The sequence below is a fragment of the Panthera uncia genome, chromosome D2 (assembly GCF_023721935.1).
Source record: "Panthera uncia isolate 11264 chromosome D2, Puncia_PCG_1.0, whole genome shotgun sequence".
In the NCBI taxonomy this organism is placed as follows: domain Eukaryota; kingdom Metazoa; phylum Chordata; class Mammalia; order Carnivora; family Felidae; genus Panthera; species Panthera uncia.
The window spans coordinates 3,262,823-3,278,303 of NC_064818.1; the positions used below are offsets into that span (position 1 = coordinate 3,262,823).

Here is a 15,481-nt window from a genome sequence, read left to right on the forward strand (position 1 = left end):
TTAGCAAAAGTGTAATTCTGCAACATATTACACAAGCCTTCAAGAACCGCACGTGTGATATTTTCACAAATAGACCAAGAGAGAAACAGAAGAATAACCTACATTAAATGCAAAATACAAAATGAAAGGAATCCGGCATGACATACTGGGAAACAGAAGTGAATGTCGGGTGGCCCAATGCGGTCTTGTCTGCCTTGGCTAAAACTCAAACTAGACCAGCCCCAGACACTATCTGAGGTTCTTGAAATGACATAGAGTGCCTTTCACAGTGAGTATTTCCTAAGGAAGTCCTCACTGCAGCACCATTCCTGTAGACTCTCCAGGTGAAATGCATTGGAAGCTGGAATACCAAGAAATTCCTTATTAATAGATTATCTCCCTTAATAATAAAAAGCACTAGATTGAAACGGATATCCAGGTGGTGAGGGTCCCAGAGTGAACACTTTGCATCATCAGGCAGCAGAAAGCTAGGGGAGAGCTGGAGCCCATGCGCCGTACAGACAAGTACGGCCACATTCTTCATTATCGGATTGGGGTCTGTGCTGTTGACCACAACTTTTCCTCCTTCAAATTTATTTTGTTCTCTAAGTCAGGTGTGCACGTTTTGATCCATTTTTTGGAGATAAGCACAGTTGTAATTTTTGTCATAAATAAGAACCATTCAATGGATTCACCGCTATTCTCTGTAACTTCTGACCCACTATGATGGCACTGTCTCTAGATTTTCCTACCATATGGGTCAGATCTCAAATACCAGTAAATCCTTTCAGTATTCAGTTGTCACACACTGATTCAAGTTCATCACTTGCCTCTACATGTCGCCCTTCTTCGTCACGTGTTACTCTTTCTCCAGGTCATCACATTCAGGGTCCCCAAGACCCTTATCCACTGTCCTTTCCTCAGGGTCCTCGCACATGCCCTTCCCTTTTCCAATGACTGTGTGTAATCCATCTTCTTCAATCATGTGCCCATCTTTCACTCCCAACTTCCACGTGACCCATGCCAATGGGCTTTCACACCTACCCTGTAGCTCACTCATTGTTTATGTTCATTTCTAGTAGTACTTGCCACAACATGTCAGTATAGATGCCCTAGTTTTATTAATAATTTTCTTCTGTTGGAGTGCCTGGGTGGCTCAGTCAGTTAAGCGTCTGACTTCAGCTCAGGTCATGATCTCACAGCTTGTGAGTTCGAGCCCCGCATCGCTCTCTGTGCTGACAGCTCGGAGCCTGGAGCCTGCTTCCGATTCTGTGTCTCCCTCTCTCTCTCTGCTCCTGCCCTGCTCATGCTCTGTCTCACTCAAAAATAAAAATAAAAAAACTTAAAAACAAAATAAATAAATAACTTTCTTCTGCTGATGGTTAATTCCAAAAATAAGGAGAAGAAAGGAGGGGAAAGGAGGAGAAGAAAGAGGAAGAGGAGGGGAGGAGAGGAGGGAAGGGGAAAGAAAGAGGCAGAGGAAGGGGAGGAGGATAAGGAGGGGGAGGAGGGGGAGAAGGGAGGAAGAGAAGGAAGACAAGGAATAGGAGGAAAAAAGAGGAGGAGGAAAGAGGAAGGAGAAGAAGGAGAGCCCACTTTTTATTGACCACCTTTAACTTACCGCCAGCTCCTAGCACAGCACAGTGCTTAGGACCATTGTATGTTTTCATTAATTATTTAGAAATGAATGTTTTTCTCAAGATTATTATTTTCCCTAAATTAAGTTCAGGAATTAATTCTGCTTTTATGATTATCACCAAGTGATCTCAGTTGGCTTACTTCTATAACTCTTGTGGAAGGATACAGAATTTTCCAGACTCTTCTAAACTCGGCTTTACATGTTTTCACATGCCATCAATCCAAAATTCACTTTGCAAATTGAACTTCATTTTAAAAAGAACTAAACATGAGTATTTATGACCTTACCTTGGACTAAATATCTACAAAACTTACACACACGTCTCGAGTTTTTTGTCTGCCTGGTTTGAATAGTTAACATGAGTAATAACAGGAGGAAGAAAGACATTCTAAGAAGCATACATTTTTATAAATTCTTAATTAATTTAGATAATTTGCTTTGTTTGAAAAAGAATTGCTTTACTACAGGGAAACATATACTTGTTGTTATTTATCTGTGTGTACCTATTTTTTTATTACTTTTTAAATAGCTAATCATGATTTCTACACAAGGGCAACTCTTCGACTTGCGTAGCGTGACCCTTGACCGTTGTCGTGAATAATCATACATTAGATCAAAGATGGTTGATGTATTAATGACCACATGGCACCACACAGCAAAACCTCAAAGTACAAGACCCCTGAAGAATAGTCACAAAGGAAGCCAAGGAGAGTAACTAGTCATAACATTTTTTTCCTATAATATTTGGGTTTTTTTAGGGTTGAACTGACATAATTTCAAAGTAAACTCGCTTTTTCTTTTTTTTTTTAAGTACATTTTTGGTTCATATATCCTAAAAGTTCAGTGGTGAATTTGCCTCAGGCATAAGTGGAAAGAGTGTCATCACTGCTATTTTCTCCCTGTTTCCTGGCATCATCTTCTTCTCATGGACCTCAGTCTTGGAAAGACCCAATGCAAACATAAACATGAGGAAAATGTCAGATATGAATTGACCAGTAGGGTCCTCAAGGACTGCAGAGCTACCCTCTCCTGTGGTTCCAGGAGTCACCCTGAGTATGCAGCCTGGATAACTTGCCAGTTGTGAAACCAAGCAGTGTCCAGGCCAGAATCTCACCCCGATTGCCGGAGCTAAGACCAGCCCCAGCCAAGCGTGGGCTGCGAGGCAGTGAGCAGCTCTCCGAGGAAAGCGAGTGGCTTTTAGTGGAAGCAAGGTCCAGGATGCCAAGGAGGCAAAAACGTCAACTGCTCGACATACTTGGTCATGGTCACTTTAGCCACCATGCACGTAAAAATACCGTGTTCACACTTTACTATAGCTTAAGTCTGATGATTCTCTCTGTATGAACTATGACTTTTGTTTAATCCTTTCTTCTTTTGTGAGACTCCTATTTAAGTTTTTGTTCAGTTTATGACCCAACATTCTTTATATTTGTCTTTTTACATAAAGCCATATTTTTTTCCATTTCTCAGGCACAAGAAAGAGATTGAAGAGAGAGATAAACCACAGCCAGACCTAGACAGGAATAGCAGGGACAGATCAGAATGTTGTATTTATTTATTCATCTTTATCTTTATTTCTTGTGGCAGCGAGGGGTGGCTCGGGCTGTCTGGAGCACGCACATATAGGAATAGCAAGGAGGAGGCAGTTAGGGTCCTCCTAACGGGTGGGGGTTAGGGTCACACTTCATGAAGAGGACTGTAGCACACTGCAGAAAAGAGCTATAGACACACGACACGCAAGGTCTCACCATCTCAGTATCATAACGTTTCAGTAAAACGGTTACAAATCATAGATTTTATTTTAGTTTGTGGTAACTTGCAAGCGACACTTTGGCCTCTCCGTGTAAGTCAGCCCCTCCTCCACTCTCTTTGACTTAACAGGCAGATTTCCCTCTGCTTTGGGAATACCTTCAACACCTTCATCTCAGAGATCACTGATTACAGTCCTTGGGGCGTGATTGAATGAAATCCCCACCACAGTGGAGTTGCTGAGCTCTTATGCAGGGGAAATTACCATTTTTTGGATATTCAGTCACTGTGTCCATTCCCTTTTCAAATCTTGGACCACCAATAATTTCTTCACAATAGTTTTGTTTGATGTGTGGGGACTCACTTATGTAGACTCTTAGCCCACTGTGTTAAGATTTAGTTCTAAAAGACTGGAAAGGAGTATCAAGCTGTATACGTCACTTACATGTGGAACTGATTTGGGGCTTCTTTGTTAAAGTCTCTGCTTCCGGATGGTTTCTGTGGAGCTAGTGATATTCCCTGAATATATCAGCTCCTCCGTGGTTGGCTGGCTATGCACTTTGGGGACTGTTTTTCTCATCTGTGCGTGGCCGTCCTATTTGCTATTTATAGCACCTCCCAGACGGGTGCCTTCCTCAGTTTAATTATTATCCAGTTTATCCTCCTTTCTGACATCATTCATGAAAATGTTAAATAAGACCGGCCACAATACCTACGTCCCCCCAGCACGCCCCTCAACACTTCTTAACTTGATGCCTTGCCATTAATCATTAAATTCCTTTAGCCAATTTAAGTCCCAGGAAGAGTGTTAATATTGAATCCAGTTTGAGCTAAATTTTAATTAAGATTTCCTGAGACATTATGTTAGGTGATTTACTATAATCAAAAGTGATATCTCCTCTGCTCCTCCACTCACTAATTTTCTAATGTTACCCACATATGAAAGAGAATTGAGTTGGTCTGGCTTGAATAGTTCTCCATAAATATACATCACTGATCTGCTCTGTTTCTGCAAATAGTTTCCTTCTCCCTTGCCTTTAGGACCATGTCAGTCATCTCCCATAAGTCCAGAATGATTTTATAAAATGCTTTTCCTTCTGGCAGCCACATCTGTCCACCCCCAAATCTCAGCTAACTGAATGCCAACCTCTCAAATTCCCTTCTTTCCTCTCAATTATTTTTGTAGCTGCTGTTTCTATGCACATTATCATTCTAAATGCAGTTGATAATGACAAAAGGAACATAGTATGCATAGCATTTCCCCTTAGGCATGATGGCGTGTGTAAAGTACTTTGTTTACGTTTTATTAGGATGGGGAACATGGAATTTGGGCATTAATTAACACAGCGTTCTTAAAACTGAATTCAAGTGAAAATTAGGGGCTAGAAATTGATATAAAATTGTCACAAATTTTTTTCTATAATTTTTTTTTTTTAACGTTTATTTATTTTTGAGAGACAGAGCACTAGCAGGTTAGGGGCAGAGAGAAAGGGAGACAGAATCCAAAGCAGGCTCCAGGCTCCAAGCTGTCAGCACAGAGCCCGATGCAGGGCTCAAACCCATGAAATGTGAGATCATGACCTGAGCCAAAGTTGGACATTTAGCTGACTGAGCCACCCAGGCGCCCCTCTATAGTTTTATTTATTACAATTATATATTTTTTTTCTTTATTCAACAGGAACCTTTCTTTAAGTTTAAAGTTACTTTTTTTTAAGTTTATTTATTTATTTTGAGAGACAGAATAGTGAACATGCATAAGGAAGGGGCAGAGAGATGGGGACGGAAAATCCCAAGTAGACTCCAAGCTATCAGTGTAGAGCCTGACATGGGGCTTGATCTCATGAACCATGAGATTGTGACTTCATCAAGAAACTTTTGTTGTTTTCCCCATATGTGTAAACTATATGAGGTCAGCTTTCTTATCTCCATCCATCAGTTTTGGAATGATGAAGACAAAAAATTCTGTGTATGTTTGTAAAATGCATAAGATTTCCCAGTAGAATCTATTTTTTCTCCATGCCCCCCATCCCCACTGGGTAAATTTATATTTATCAGCAAGTCAAAGAGGCTTATTTAGCACATTAGGTTATTCTTACCTTAATTTTGCTTTATTAAATTAAATTATTAACTGTTTTCACACATAATAACCCAAAACTAACTTGTATGCAGTAGTTTTAACAAATGTCTATAACCACATGCGAATTAGCCTTACAAATGCTCGTGTGGTGTTATTTCAGGGCCTCTGAATTCAATCCCTTTTCTCAAAAAAATCTTTCTTGGGCTTGACAGTCTAATTTTTAATAAGATTTTCTACAATCGCAGAGGCATTTCTGTGATTTTGCAAAAGTAATACCCTAGGCCTTTGCAGTCTTGCATAAATCGGTGCAAATAAGATTTAAAGACCTTTCCTTAAACTAAATGTAAATAAAGAGGGTACAAGGACAAGAGACTTTCTGAGACAGAAGGAAAGCCTTATGGATGTAAAAATCAAGAGCAAAGGGAAGAAAGGGAATAATGAAGGCCAACTTCACCCACGTCATTTTCTCCAGTGTCACCAGGCAGTAATATGTGTTTATGTGTCCAGAACAGGAGGGAAGGTAGAGGAAAAAAATTAAATTTCCCATAGTGATATTAGATTTTCTGTTAGAGCTTTCCTCTTACTTCCTTTAGTAAATTAAAATAAAGATACTCTTCGAGATCCAAAACTTTTATCACTTTCATAAGAAAAAAAAAATCCTTCTTGCCGTGATGGGTTCGGAATCCAAGCACTATAACATTGGCTCAAGACAACAAAAGTGAATGTGCCAAGAGATCTTTCTTTGCCTACTTTTATTTTTAATGTTACTTTCTTTGTTTCTTTGGGGGTTTTGTTTTGTTTGGGTTTTATTACAATAAACATTTTTTTAAATTTAAATTTTGGCTAGTTAACATGCAATGCAATATTGGTTTCGGCATAATTCAGTGATTCATCACTTACTTACAACATCCAGTGCTCATCCTAACAAGTGCCGTCCTTAGTACCCATTACCCACCTAGCCCATTTGCCATCTACGTCCCTCTGTCAACCCATAGTTTTTTCTCTACCAATAAGGGTCTCTTGTGGTTTGTTTCCCTCTCATTTCTGTTTCTGCCCTTACTTCCCATATGTTCATCTGTTTTGTTTCTTAAATTCTACGTATGAATGAGATCCTATGATATTTGTCTTTCTCGATTAACTTATTTCACCAGGAATAGTATACTTCATCCATAGGTCCATCCACACTGTTGCAAATGACAAGACTTCATTCTTTGTGATCACTGAGTAATACTCCATTATATATATATTACCACATCTTCTTTGTCCATTCTTCAGTCAGTGGACATTTGCACTTTTTCCACAGTTTGGCTATTGTTAATAGTGCTACTATAAACTTTGGGATACAGGTGCCCCTTCAAATCAGCATTTTTGCATCCTTTGGTTAAATACCTAGTAGTACAATTGCTGGGTAATGGGGTAGTTCTATTTTTAAGTTTTTGAGGGACCTCCATACTGTTTTCCAGAGTGGCTGCACCAGTTTGCATTCCCACCAACAGTGCAAAAGGGTTCCCCTTTCTCCACATCCTCACCAACTTCTGTTGTTTCCGGAGTTGTTAATTTTAGCCATTCCGACACGTGTGAAGTGGTATCTCATTGTGGTTTTGATTTGTATTTCCCTGATGATAAGTGATGTCGAGCATCTTTTCTTGTGTCTGTTAGCCATCTGGATATCTTCTTTGCAAAAGTGTCTGTTCATGTACTCTGCCCATTTCTTCACTGGATTATTTGTATTTTGGATGTTGAGTTTGATAAGTTCTTTATAGATTTTGGATACTAACCCTTCATCTGATATGTTGTTTGAAATTATCTTCTCCTACTTTTTGCCTTTGAAAGCAAGCTCCTTTTGTTGGGGGAGTGGAATGACATGGTGGTGGAAAGTTAGTTGAGCCCCGAAGACTGATGTTGTGATTTCCCATTCCAGCTCACCGCGGTGGATGCAGATGAAGGGTCCAACGGGGAGATTACCTACGAAATCCTAGTTGGGGCTCAGGGAGACTTCACCATCAACCGAACCACGGGGCTCATCACCATCGCTCAGGGGGTGGCGCTGACAGTGGGGCGCACCTATGCGCTCACAGTCCAGGCTGCAGACAACGCGCCTCCTGCAGAGAGAAGGTAATTCGGAGTGCAGGCAGTTTGCCTTCCGAGTGCCCGGTTACTCACTGGTACATCAGGGAAGCACAGCAAGCATTCGGTTACTCTACAGACCTCTACATTAGACCAGAAAATGACAGGGACAGTATTCTCAGGGACTGCATGTTCTTATGTGGTTATGTTGTGGGGAAAGGACAATAAAGACAAGATTCAGCCACAAAATAAGGAACCGTGATTTCACAGATGTGAGGGAGGCAGGTGTCTGCTCTTGGGTAGAAGTGGGGACTGGGAAATATCAGAAGCATGTAGCAAATTTATTGCTGAAAGGCAAGGTTGATGACAGTATGAGGTCACAGACATAGCAGTGACATGAAATGTCTGGGGTTTGAAACCACCTCTCAACCTCTGAGTAACTATTCAAATATATACATGTGGACATATATATACACATATATATTCTATCTGTATATATACAAATTCTGTACATGCATATATATGCATGTATACAAGTATGTGTTCTCTATATATTCTATCTATAGGTTTATTATATAACTGATCATTTACCTGTAAAATATATCTATATGTATTCCATATATACATATACAAATATATAGATACATAGATGGTGTGAGAGAGTAAAAAGCAAAAGACTATTATAACTGCATTTATCTAGTCCCCCACCTGAGATACCTTTTTTATTAATTCCTTGCTCATTTCCGATTTCCAGTAAGCATTTAAAAATATATATAGATGGATGAATAGTAATTCATTCCTATACCTGCTGGGTTATTTCCCTGCTCACCACATATTCTGGGGTTCTTTCAATATGAATACTGAATAATTTCTTCAAAACTATTTTCACAGCTACATAATATTCTTCCATATGTATATAATACTGTGTTAGAAACCCACTATAGATGGAATTTTCAATTCCAGTTACTCTTTTACTGACAATGAAGAAATAAATGACACGGAGCCTGTGTCATCTTGAATGTGTGCTGATATATTAGTGCAGTAAATTCTCATTTACCAAACAGCATATACAATTGTAAGTTTTAGTGATAATGCCAAATGCATTCCATGGGGCTCATGATTTACAGTTCTAACTGTCAGGTCTGAGAGTGCATAAGTCTGCGGTCTCCCCAGCTATATGTCCTATCCAACGTGGATTTTTGCCAATCTTATAGATAAAAATAACATCTATTTTTTTAATCCATGTCCTCATGAGTAAGTTTGAGTATGTTTCCTATGCTTACATACAAGCCCATTCTGTTACTTTTTCTGTAAAGTCTGTGTTCATCATCGTTGTCCGTCTTTCTATTGATATGCCAACCCCAGGTTACAATTATTTGCTATCCTCTATTAATGACTTTATAAATTCATGCTGTACGTTTCAATCATTGTTGCATTTGGAATTTATCCCAGGGTACCATAGGAGGTGGCAATCAGCAATTATAGTTTTAGACTATTCTGCCATTGTCTACATGCAGTATGTTAGATAGTTCACCTTTTCCCGCCAATTTGAGATGTTGCATTTATTATATCATACACTTTCTCATTTATTTGGAGTTCACATGAAACTTTCTCTTCTATCCCATTAGTTCTTTTCATGAGCTAATGTCACAGTTTTAATTGTTAATCTTTATTTTTGTTGTTGTTGTTAATGTTTATTTCTGAGAGAAAAAGAGACAGAGCATGAGTGGGGGAGGGGCAAAGAGAGAGGGAGACACAGAATCCGAAGCAGGCTCCAGGCTCTGAGCGGTCAGCACAGAGCTCAACGTGGGGTTTGAACCCAGGAACCACGAGATCATGACCTAAGGCAAAGTCAGAGGCTTAACCCACTGAGCCACCCGGATGCCCCAACTGTTAATGTTTTAAACTGTGCTTCATAATATGGTGCTGCTAACTTATCTCAGTGATGTTTTTCCCTAAAAGTGTCCTGGTTACTCTTTCTGTTAATGTTTTGACTATATGTAAGCTTGTTACATGAAGTTTTTAAACTACATTTTTATTAGAAACACATTCAACTTATAAATTAATTAGAGTAAAAATGAGTGTTTTTGATGTCGAGTATTTCTGTCCAAGAGCTTTCTGTTTCTGTATCTGTCCTTGCTTTTGTGTCCTGTAGGAGTTTTTATTTTTTAAATATTTTCTTTATATGAACCCTGTGCCTTTCTTTGTTGGTCTGTTTCCGTATCTTTTGTTGTTATTATACATAACAATATACAGTGATGTTATATATGTGAATTTTATTAATTTTAACCCACTTTTTTAATTTAATTCTCTTATATTTTTGTAGTTTTCCAGTCAATTCTCTAGTGTTATCCAGGAATGTATTTTATAAACAGTAAAAATTGTGTGTCCTTCTTTCCATTTTTTTCCCTTTCATTTGCTAATTGTCTCAATAAAAATGCTTATCTTGTTTTTAACTCACGTGGAAACATCTCCCAGATTCCCCATTATATTAGTTTATGTTTAAAAAAATTTTTTAATTATGTGAAGAAAGTTTTTATTCCCATTTTATTGGCTTTTTAAAATAAGAAATAATATCCATCATCTATGAAGACAGTAATGACTGTTGTCTTCAGCTAATCGTATAATGATTGATCTTAATATAGTTCCTGAATAAGTCTGTTTTACATTCTTGGTACGAATCTCACTGATGTTTTAATCTTGAATTAAACTGCTGGATTATGTTTATTTTATTTAGTGAAAGGAGTCTGTGCTTCTTTTTTTGAGAAATTTTTATGAAGATTTGATGTAGTTGTTCTGATACCTCATAAAAGAAGCAAACAAAAACCACCAAGAAATGCAAGGAAGAAATAACAAGTGTGATGGCAAGTGCAAATAAGTGCTAAACATCTCTAAAACCAGCAAATAAATCCAATTTGCTTCTGTGAGAAAAAGAAGTAAAAACTAAAAACATAATTACATGGAAAAAGCACCAGCTCACTTAGTCAAAAAAGGGAGAAAGTCCAATAATGGCTTCTAAGGAAACATACAGAAACAGGAAACGAAAGGAATTGTAAGAGACAACTTTGCTTTAATATACGCAAAATTTGAAAACATGAATGAAATGGGTCATGTTTCCAGAAGATACGGTTTATTATTATGGATCCCAAAGAGGAAGAAATCAAAGAGATCCACCTCATAGAGGAAATAGAGGAAGTTTTCAAAGAGCCACGCCCAGAAACTGTGTCAGGGCCAGGCAGTTTCCCAAGAGGACTGTAACACGACCAGTAACAGGGAGTCATTCCGCTTTGGCCACCCCTCCCCAGAGCACCCCCCCATGCCCCCACACCCACTGGGCATGTCTCTTGCCTGTCACGGTGGAGATGCGGTAGGGCGCTCCCTGCTCCTCACGGATGTCTGTGCCCTGTTCCTCCTCTCCCTCTTGTCCTCCCGTTGAGTCTCATATCTCTACTCCCCCTCCTTGCTCCAGTCACCTGTAGATGACAGGCCCCTTGACATCAGTTCCTCTTCTCTCTAACTTCATCTCCCATCATCATGTACAGACGTGCAGGGAACCTCCACAGGAATTTCGTTCGCAGCTGTATAACATTCACTGCCACAGTACCTGCGTCAAAACTTCTCAGGGTCTCATGGCCAGGCTTGCAGCTGCTGTGTTCAAACACCCCGGAGCCATCCTCAGTGCCTCCTTTCTCTCAGACCCCAAGTACGATCTGAACTGTACCCTAGAAACAGGTTCAGAAACCGACAATTCCCTGCTCTCCTTATCGGCATCCCGGTCCAGGCCCGCTGTTGTGCCCCAGTGTGTCCCCAGGGGTCCAAACCTCTTCTAAACTTCTGCAGTGCACCTTGAGTCCCTCCTCTGTGAGGGGGCCCGAGTGATCCTAGCAACATGGGAAGCACACTTTCAGGCTCTCCTGGGGTCTCACATCTGACTCAAAGACAATGACAAAATCTATAAAGGCCAATGGAGCCCAGCAGTTTCCAGCTACCACCAGCTGCAGGACACTACCTAGGGTCACCTCTTCATAATAATGTCATGTCCTGCTCCCCCGGCTTCTCTTAGTCCACTCCAGCCCTCATGCCATGTCCCCTTGTCCCTGAGGCCGGCAGCTGCCTTCAGACCTTCAGCCTTGACTTTCCTCTCTCAGCCTGGATGGCTCTTCCTCCCATTTGTCCACAGATCATTTCCTTCTGACCCCTACCCCTTCTTTCTGAATCTTTTCCAACAAACTATTTACAACTGCAACAGCCTCTCCATGCTTCCACGCCCTTTATATCTACTGCACTTGTCACCATGGGACAAGCTATTGTGTGCCTTCGTTTAGGATATGACGTCTCTTGTGTGCCCAGCCTCCTCTCCACTGCAATTTTAGTTCACAAGGACAAGAATTGCTCTCATTTGGTTGTCTCTTGTGTCTGCAGAAGCCAAAACAATTCCTGGAATGCCCTAGGTTATTAAAAATATATATATATATTTTTGTTCTTTTCCAAATTCTTAAACATTTTTCTGTTTATTTTAACAATGGCATGAGAAAATGAGACCATGTAAGACAAAACTCAAATAATTTAAAGAGCCCCCAAGACGAGGAGACAGATTTGAAATTATTCTGCCTTCTTTCATAGTATACACCAATTCTATCTAATTTTGTTGCTAATAGGTTTTTAAAAATTTTAAAAAGCATTTTAAATTATGACTTTCTGTTCAGTCCAACCAACTATTTGTTACACAAGTGCCATCTATTGTGTCTTGGAAGTGCAAAAATAAACATGATACTGTCCTTTGCAGGAAAAAAAAAAATTCAGTAAAGGGTGAAAAGTAAAACTAGAAATAATTAAATTCAGTTCAGCATGGTAAATCTGCGCTTGACCCAGTTTCTCTGGTTTCTAGGGCATTGAGGAGGGCACTTGTTATAATGAGGGAGTACTTAGAAGGTCTCCCAAGCAGACTAGTTTCAGAGATTGAGTAAAGGTTGACCAGGTGAAAAAAGTATGTCACATTATTTGCACAGCCTGGAAGGTCTGAAATAGTTTAATAATTATGGGTAATTACCAGTCTAGTCAGTGTTGCCAGTGCATAGACTGTGGTTCCAGAAGGGACAGGAGAGTTAAGGGTCATTTCATGGAAAATCTAATTTGTTGTTTTCTTTTAAGAAGCTTGGACTTATTATCCAGTCTGTGGAGGGTACTCGCGGAATGACTTTAAATTAGAAGTCGAGTGAGACAAGTTGGGTTTCTGGAAAATCCCTCTGGTGTCCCTGTGGGAGATGGATTTGAGAAGAACAAAACTGGAAGCAGAGAAATGACAGAGAACTCTACCACTGTCCCAATCCAGAGGCAATGTTTTGCTAATGGCTTGAACTGGGAATGTTTGGAAAAATGGACAGATAGAATCATCATAAAAATGTTTAAAAATCTCCTAGGATTTTGTCTGAGGTGACAGGGTGGTGGTATCAAGTTGGTGTGCATGGTTTGGGTGAAGGAGATGAGCTCAGTTTGGGGTACATTTAGGTGGATTTGGCCATAGTGCATATAACCCAAAAGGAAATAGATGTATACGTCTGAATGTGAGAAAATAGTTAAGGGCTGTTCCTTGAGAAGAAACACATAGAATACTTTTGGTATATTGAATAGTTACAGAACCTGAAGTAAGAGAACAAGTTTGAGTGAATTTAAAGAATAGCTTTACTGGGGTGCTTGGTTGGCTCACTTGGTTGGGCGTCCGACTTCGGCTCAAGTCATGATCTCACGGTTTGTGAGTTGGAGCCCCGCGGCGGGCTCTGTGCTGACAGCTCAGAGCCCGGAGCCTGCTTCAGATTCTATGTCTTTCTCTCTCTCTGCCCCTCCCCTGCTCGCATTCTCTCTCTGTCTCTCTGTCTCTCTGTCTTTCTCAGAAAGACAGAAAGAAAGAGAGAAAGAAAGGAAAAGAAAGAAAGAAAGAGAAAGAGAAAGAAAGAAAAGAAAGAAAAAGAAAAAAAGAAAAGCTGTATTCATACATACTGGTTTATTCTAAAGAGGATTTAGGGTGATTGATGCTATTTAATTAGCATACAATAGATATCATGCAGTCTACTCTCTGTACATAAGCTCTGATCTTAACATCAACACTGTGACTTTTGTACTACTTGATTTATTTTTGCAGACCAGAAATCTGAAGCCGAAGGAGGATAATAGGCTTGGCTAAATGGTCCCTTGGCCACACTCCCACCCACCCCAAAACAAATTGTAGAACCTTCACCTGAACTGGGACTATTGGATTCTAAGACTTTCTCTTCCACTCTGTTCCATATCCATGACCATTTATGATGATTATCCTGGAGGAAAACAAAACTAAACTAAACTAAAATTGCTTACTGTCAATGCTAATTTTAAGAATAAAGGTACCTTTTGTTTTTATCATTTAAACTTTTATTAAAATCCCTTAATAGTCATCAATTCATTTTATGACTTTTTATTTTCCTTGAGGATAGCCCTGTACTATATAGATCTGGTCAAATCTATATATGCTTCTACATTATGAGTGATGACTTTATAATGACTTTATAATTTAATGAGTGAGACTTTATAATCCACTTCTTACTCAGCTCCCATTGGCAAGTCCTATCACTGATTTGCTTCGATAAGCTCTTGTCTGCAATAAGAGGATTTCACTTGAGTAAAATTGTATTCCACTTCAGGAACCAAAATGCCATCCTCAGAATCTGAATTCACAGATCTTTTCAGCCACACTAAACATATAGTTGACCTGGCCTCATTGTTTTCCTTAGAGACAATGGTTTGGGCATTGAAAGATCACCTTATAATGTTTGGTCAAAGATCAAGTGGAACCTACAGAGAATAAAATCTGTATACATCCTTTCTACCTGCTGGGATAATGTCATGTTCCCTGTAGGATACTGACTTTTGCTATTTTCTGCAGGAAAATTAATCCTTCAAATTGACTTGAAGGGATGAACTGAAGAGTTGTGAGGTTTTGCTTTCAGAGTTTCCTTTGAAAGGAAGATGCTATTTGAAAATTATCACCATGAATGTATGGACGGGGGATGTATTTCACAAATGGACCCACCAGCAACAGTGGTATTAAACCTATTTAAATAACAACACAAAAAAACAATGGTGATTTTCCATTTTATTCTTTTCTTGGATTGGCAATCTTAATTTGTAAATTTAAATAACAAAATAAGGCCCATTGAATTAACTATTCATGTATTTATTATTCTAGTTCAGTGAACTTGCTAAAAATTCTGAGTATAAGGAGCATTAGTCTATAATTTTTGTTCTGTTTTCTTGTAGTCTTTCATAAGCATAAAAGGACAGATAAAAACCAACGGATTTAAAAAGTAACCACATTCTGAGATAGTATTTAATTTATTGGTGTATGTAGGTCTTATACTTATTGAATTAAATTAAATTAATATTTATTTAATCTTACCATGAATAAAGTATTACTATTAGGTATTTATAAAGACAGAGAATAAAGGACAGTCCTATCCCCAAATACCTTATAATACAATTATGAAAAAGTGATCGGCACATGGCAGGGAATACTTTTTTGATTCCCAATTTTTTTTTTCCCATGGAATCCAAGGCTATCCCTAAATAACACAAGGTTAATAAAATCATTTTTTTCAATTGCTAATTTCATTTTTTAAATAGCTTAATATATTTAGCATTAATAAAAGATGATGGGAATATTTGTGTTAACAAAAATTTACTGAGTTCTCACAGTTTTTAGCCTCTTGGGAAGGCAAGACGTGTAAGACGAGGTGTCTGCCCTCAGAGTATGCATATGGAGGCAGTAAGTGTGGACATACAGTAGTGGGTAGTTACATGTGCTTAACTTTGACAGGAAGGGTAATACGATATCCAAATAGAAGGCACAATAAAAAAGACACAGAGACATGATGAAGAATGGCATGTGTGGGAACATGTGTTACTTGGCCCATGTGAGCATGTCACTAACCCGCTTACAG

The 15,481-nt window shown here is 39.0% G+C and overlaps 1 protein-coding gene across 1 annotated transcript in view; it reads left to right on the forward strand.

Annotated features, from left to right (window-relative positions):
* The window catches only part of PCDH15 (protocadherin related 15), a 741,840-nt gene that overhangs the window by 426,915 nt on the left and 299,444 nt on the right, over positions 1–15,481 (forward strand). The window contains exon 12 of the mRNA XM_049646661.1: positions 7,366–7,559. Coding sequence (XP_049502618.1) covers positions 7,366–7,559 — 194 coding nt within the window. The remainder of the gene's footprint in view (positions 1–7,365; positions 7,560–15,481) is intronic.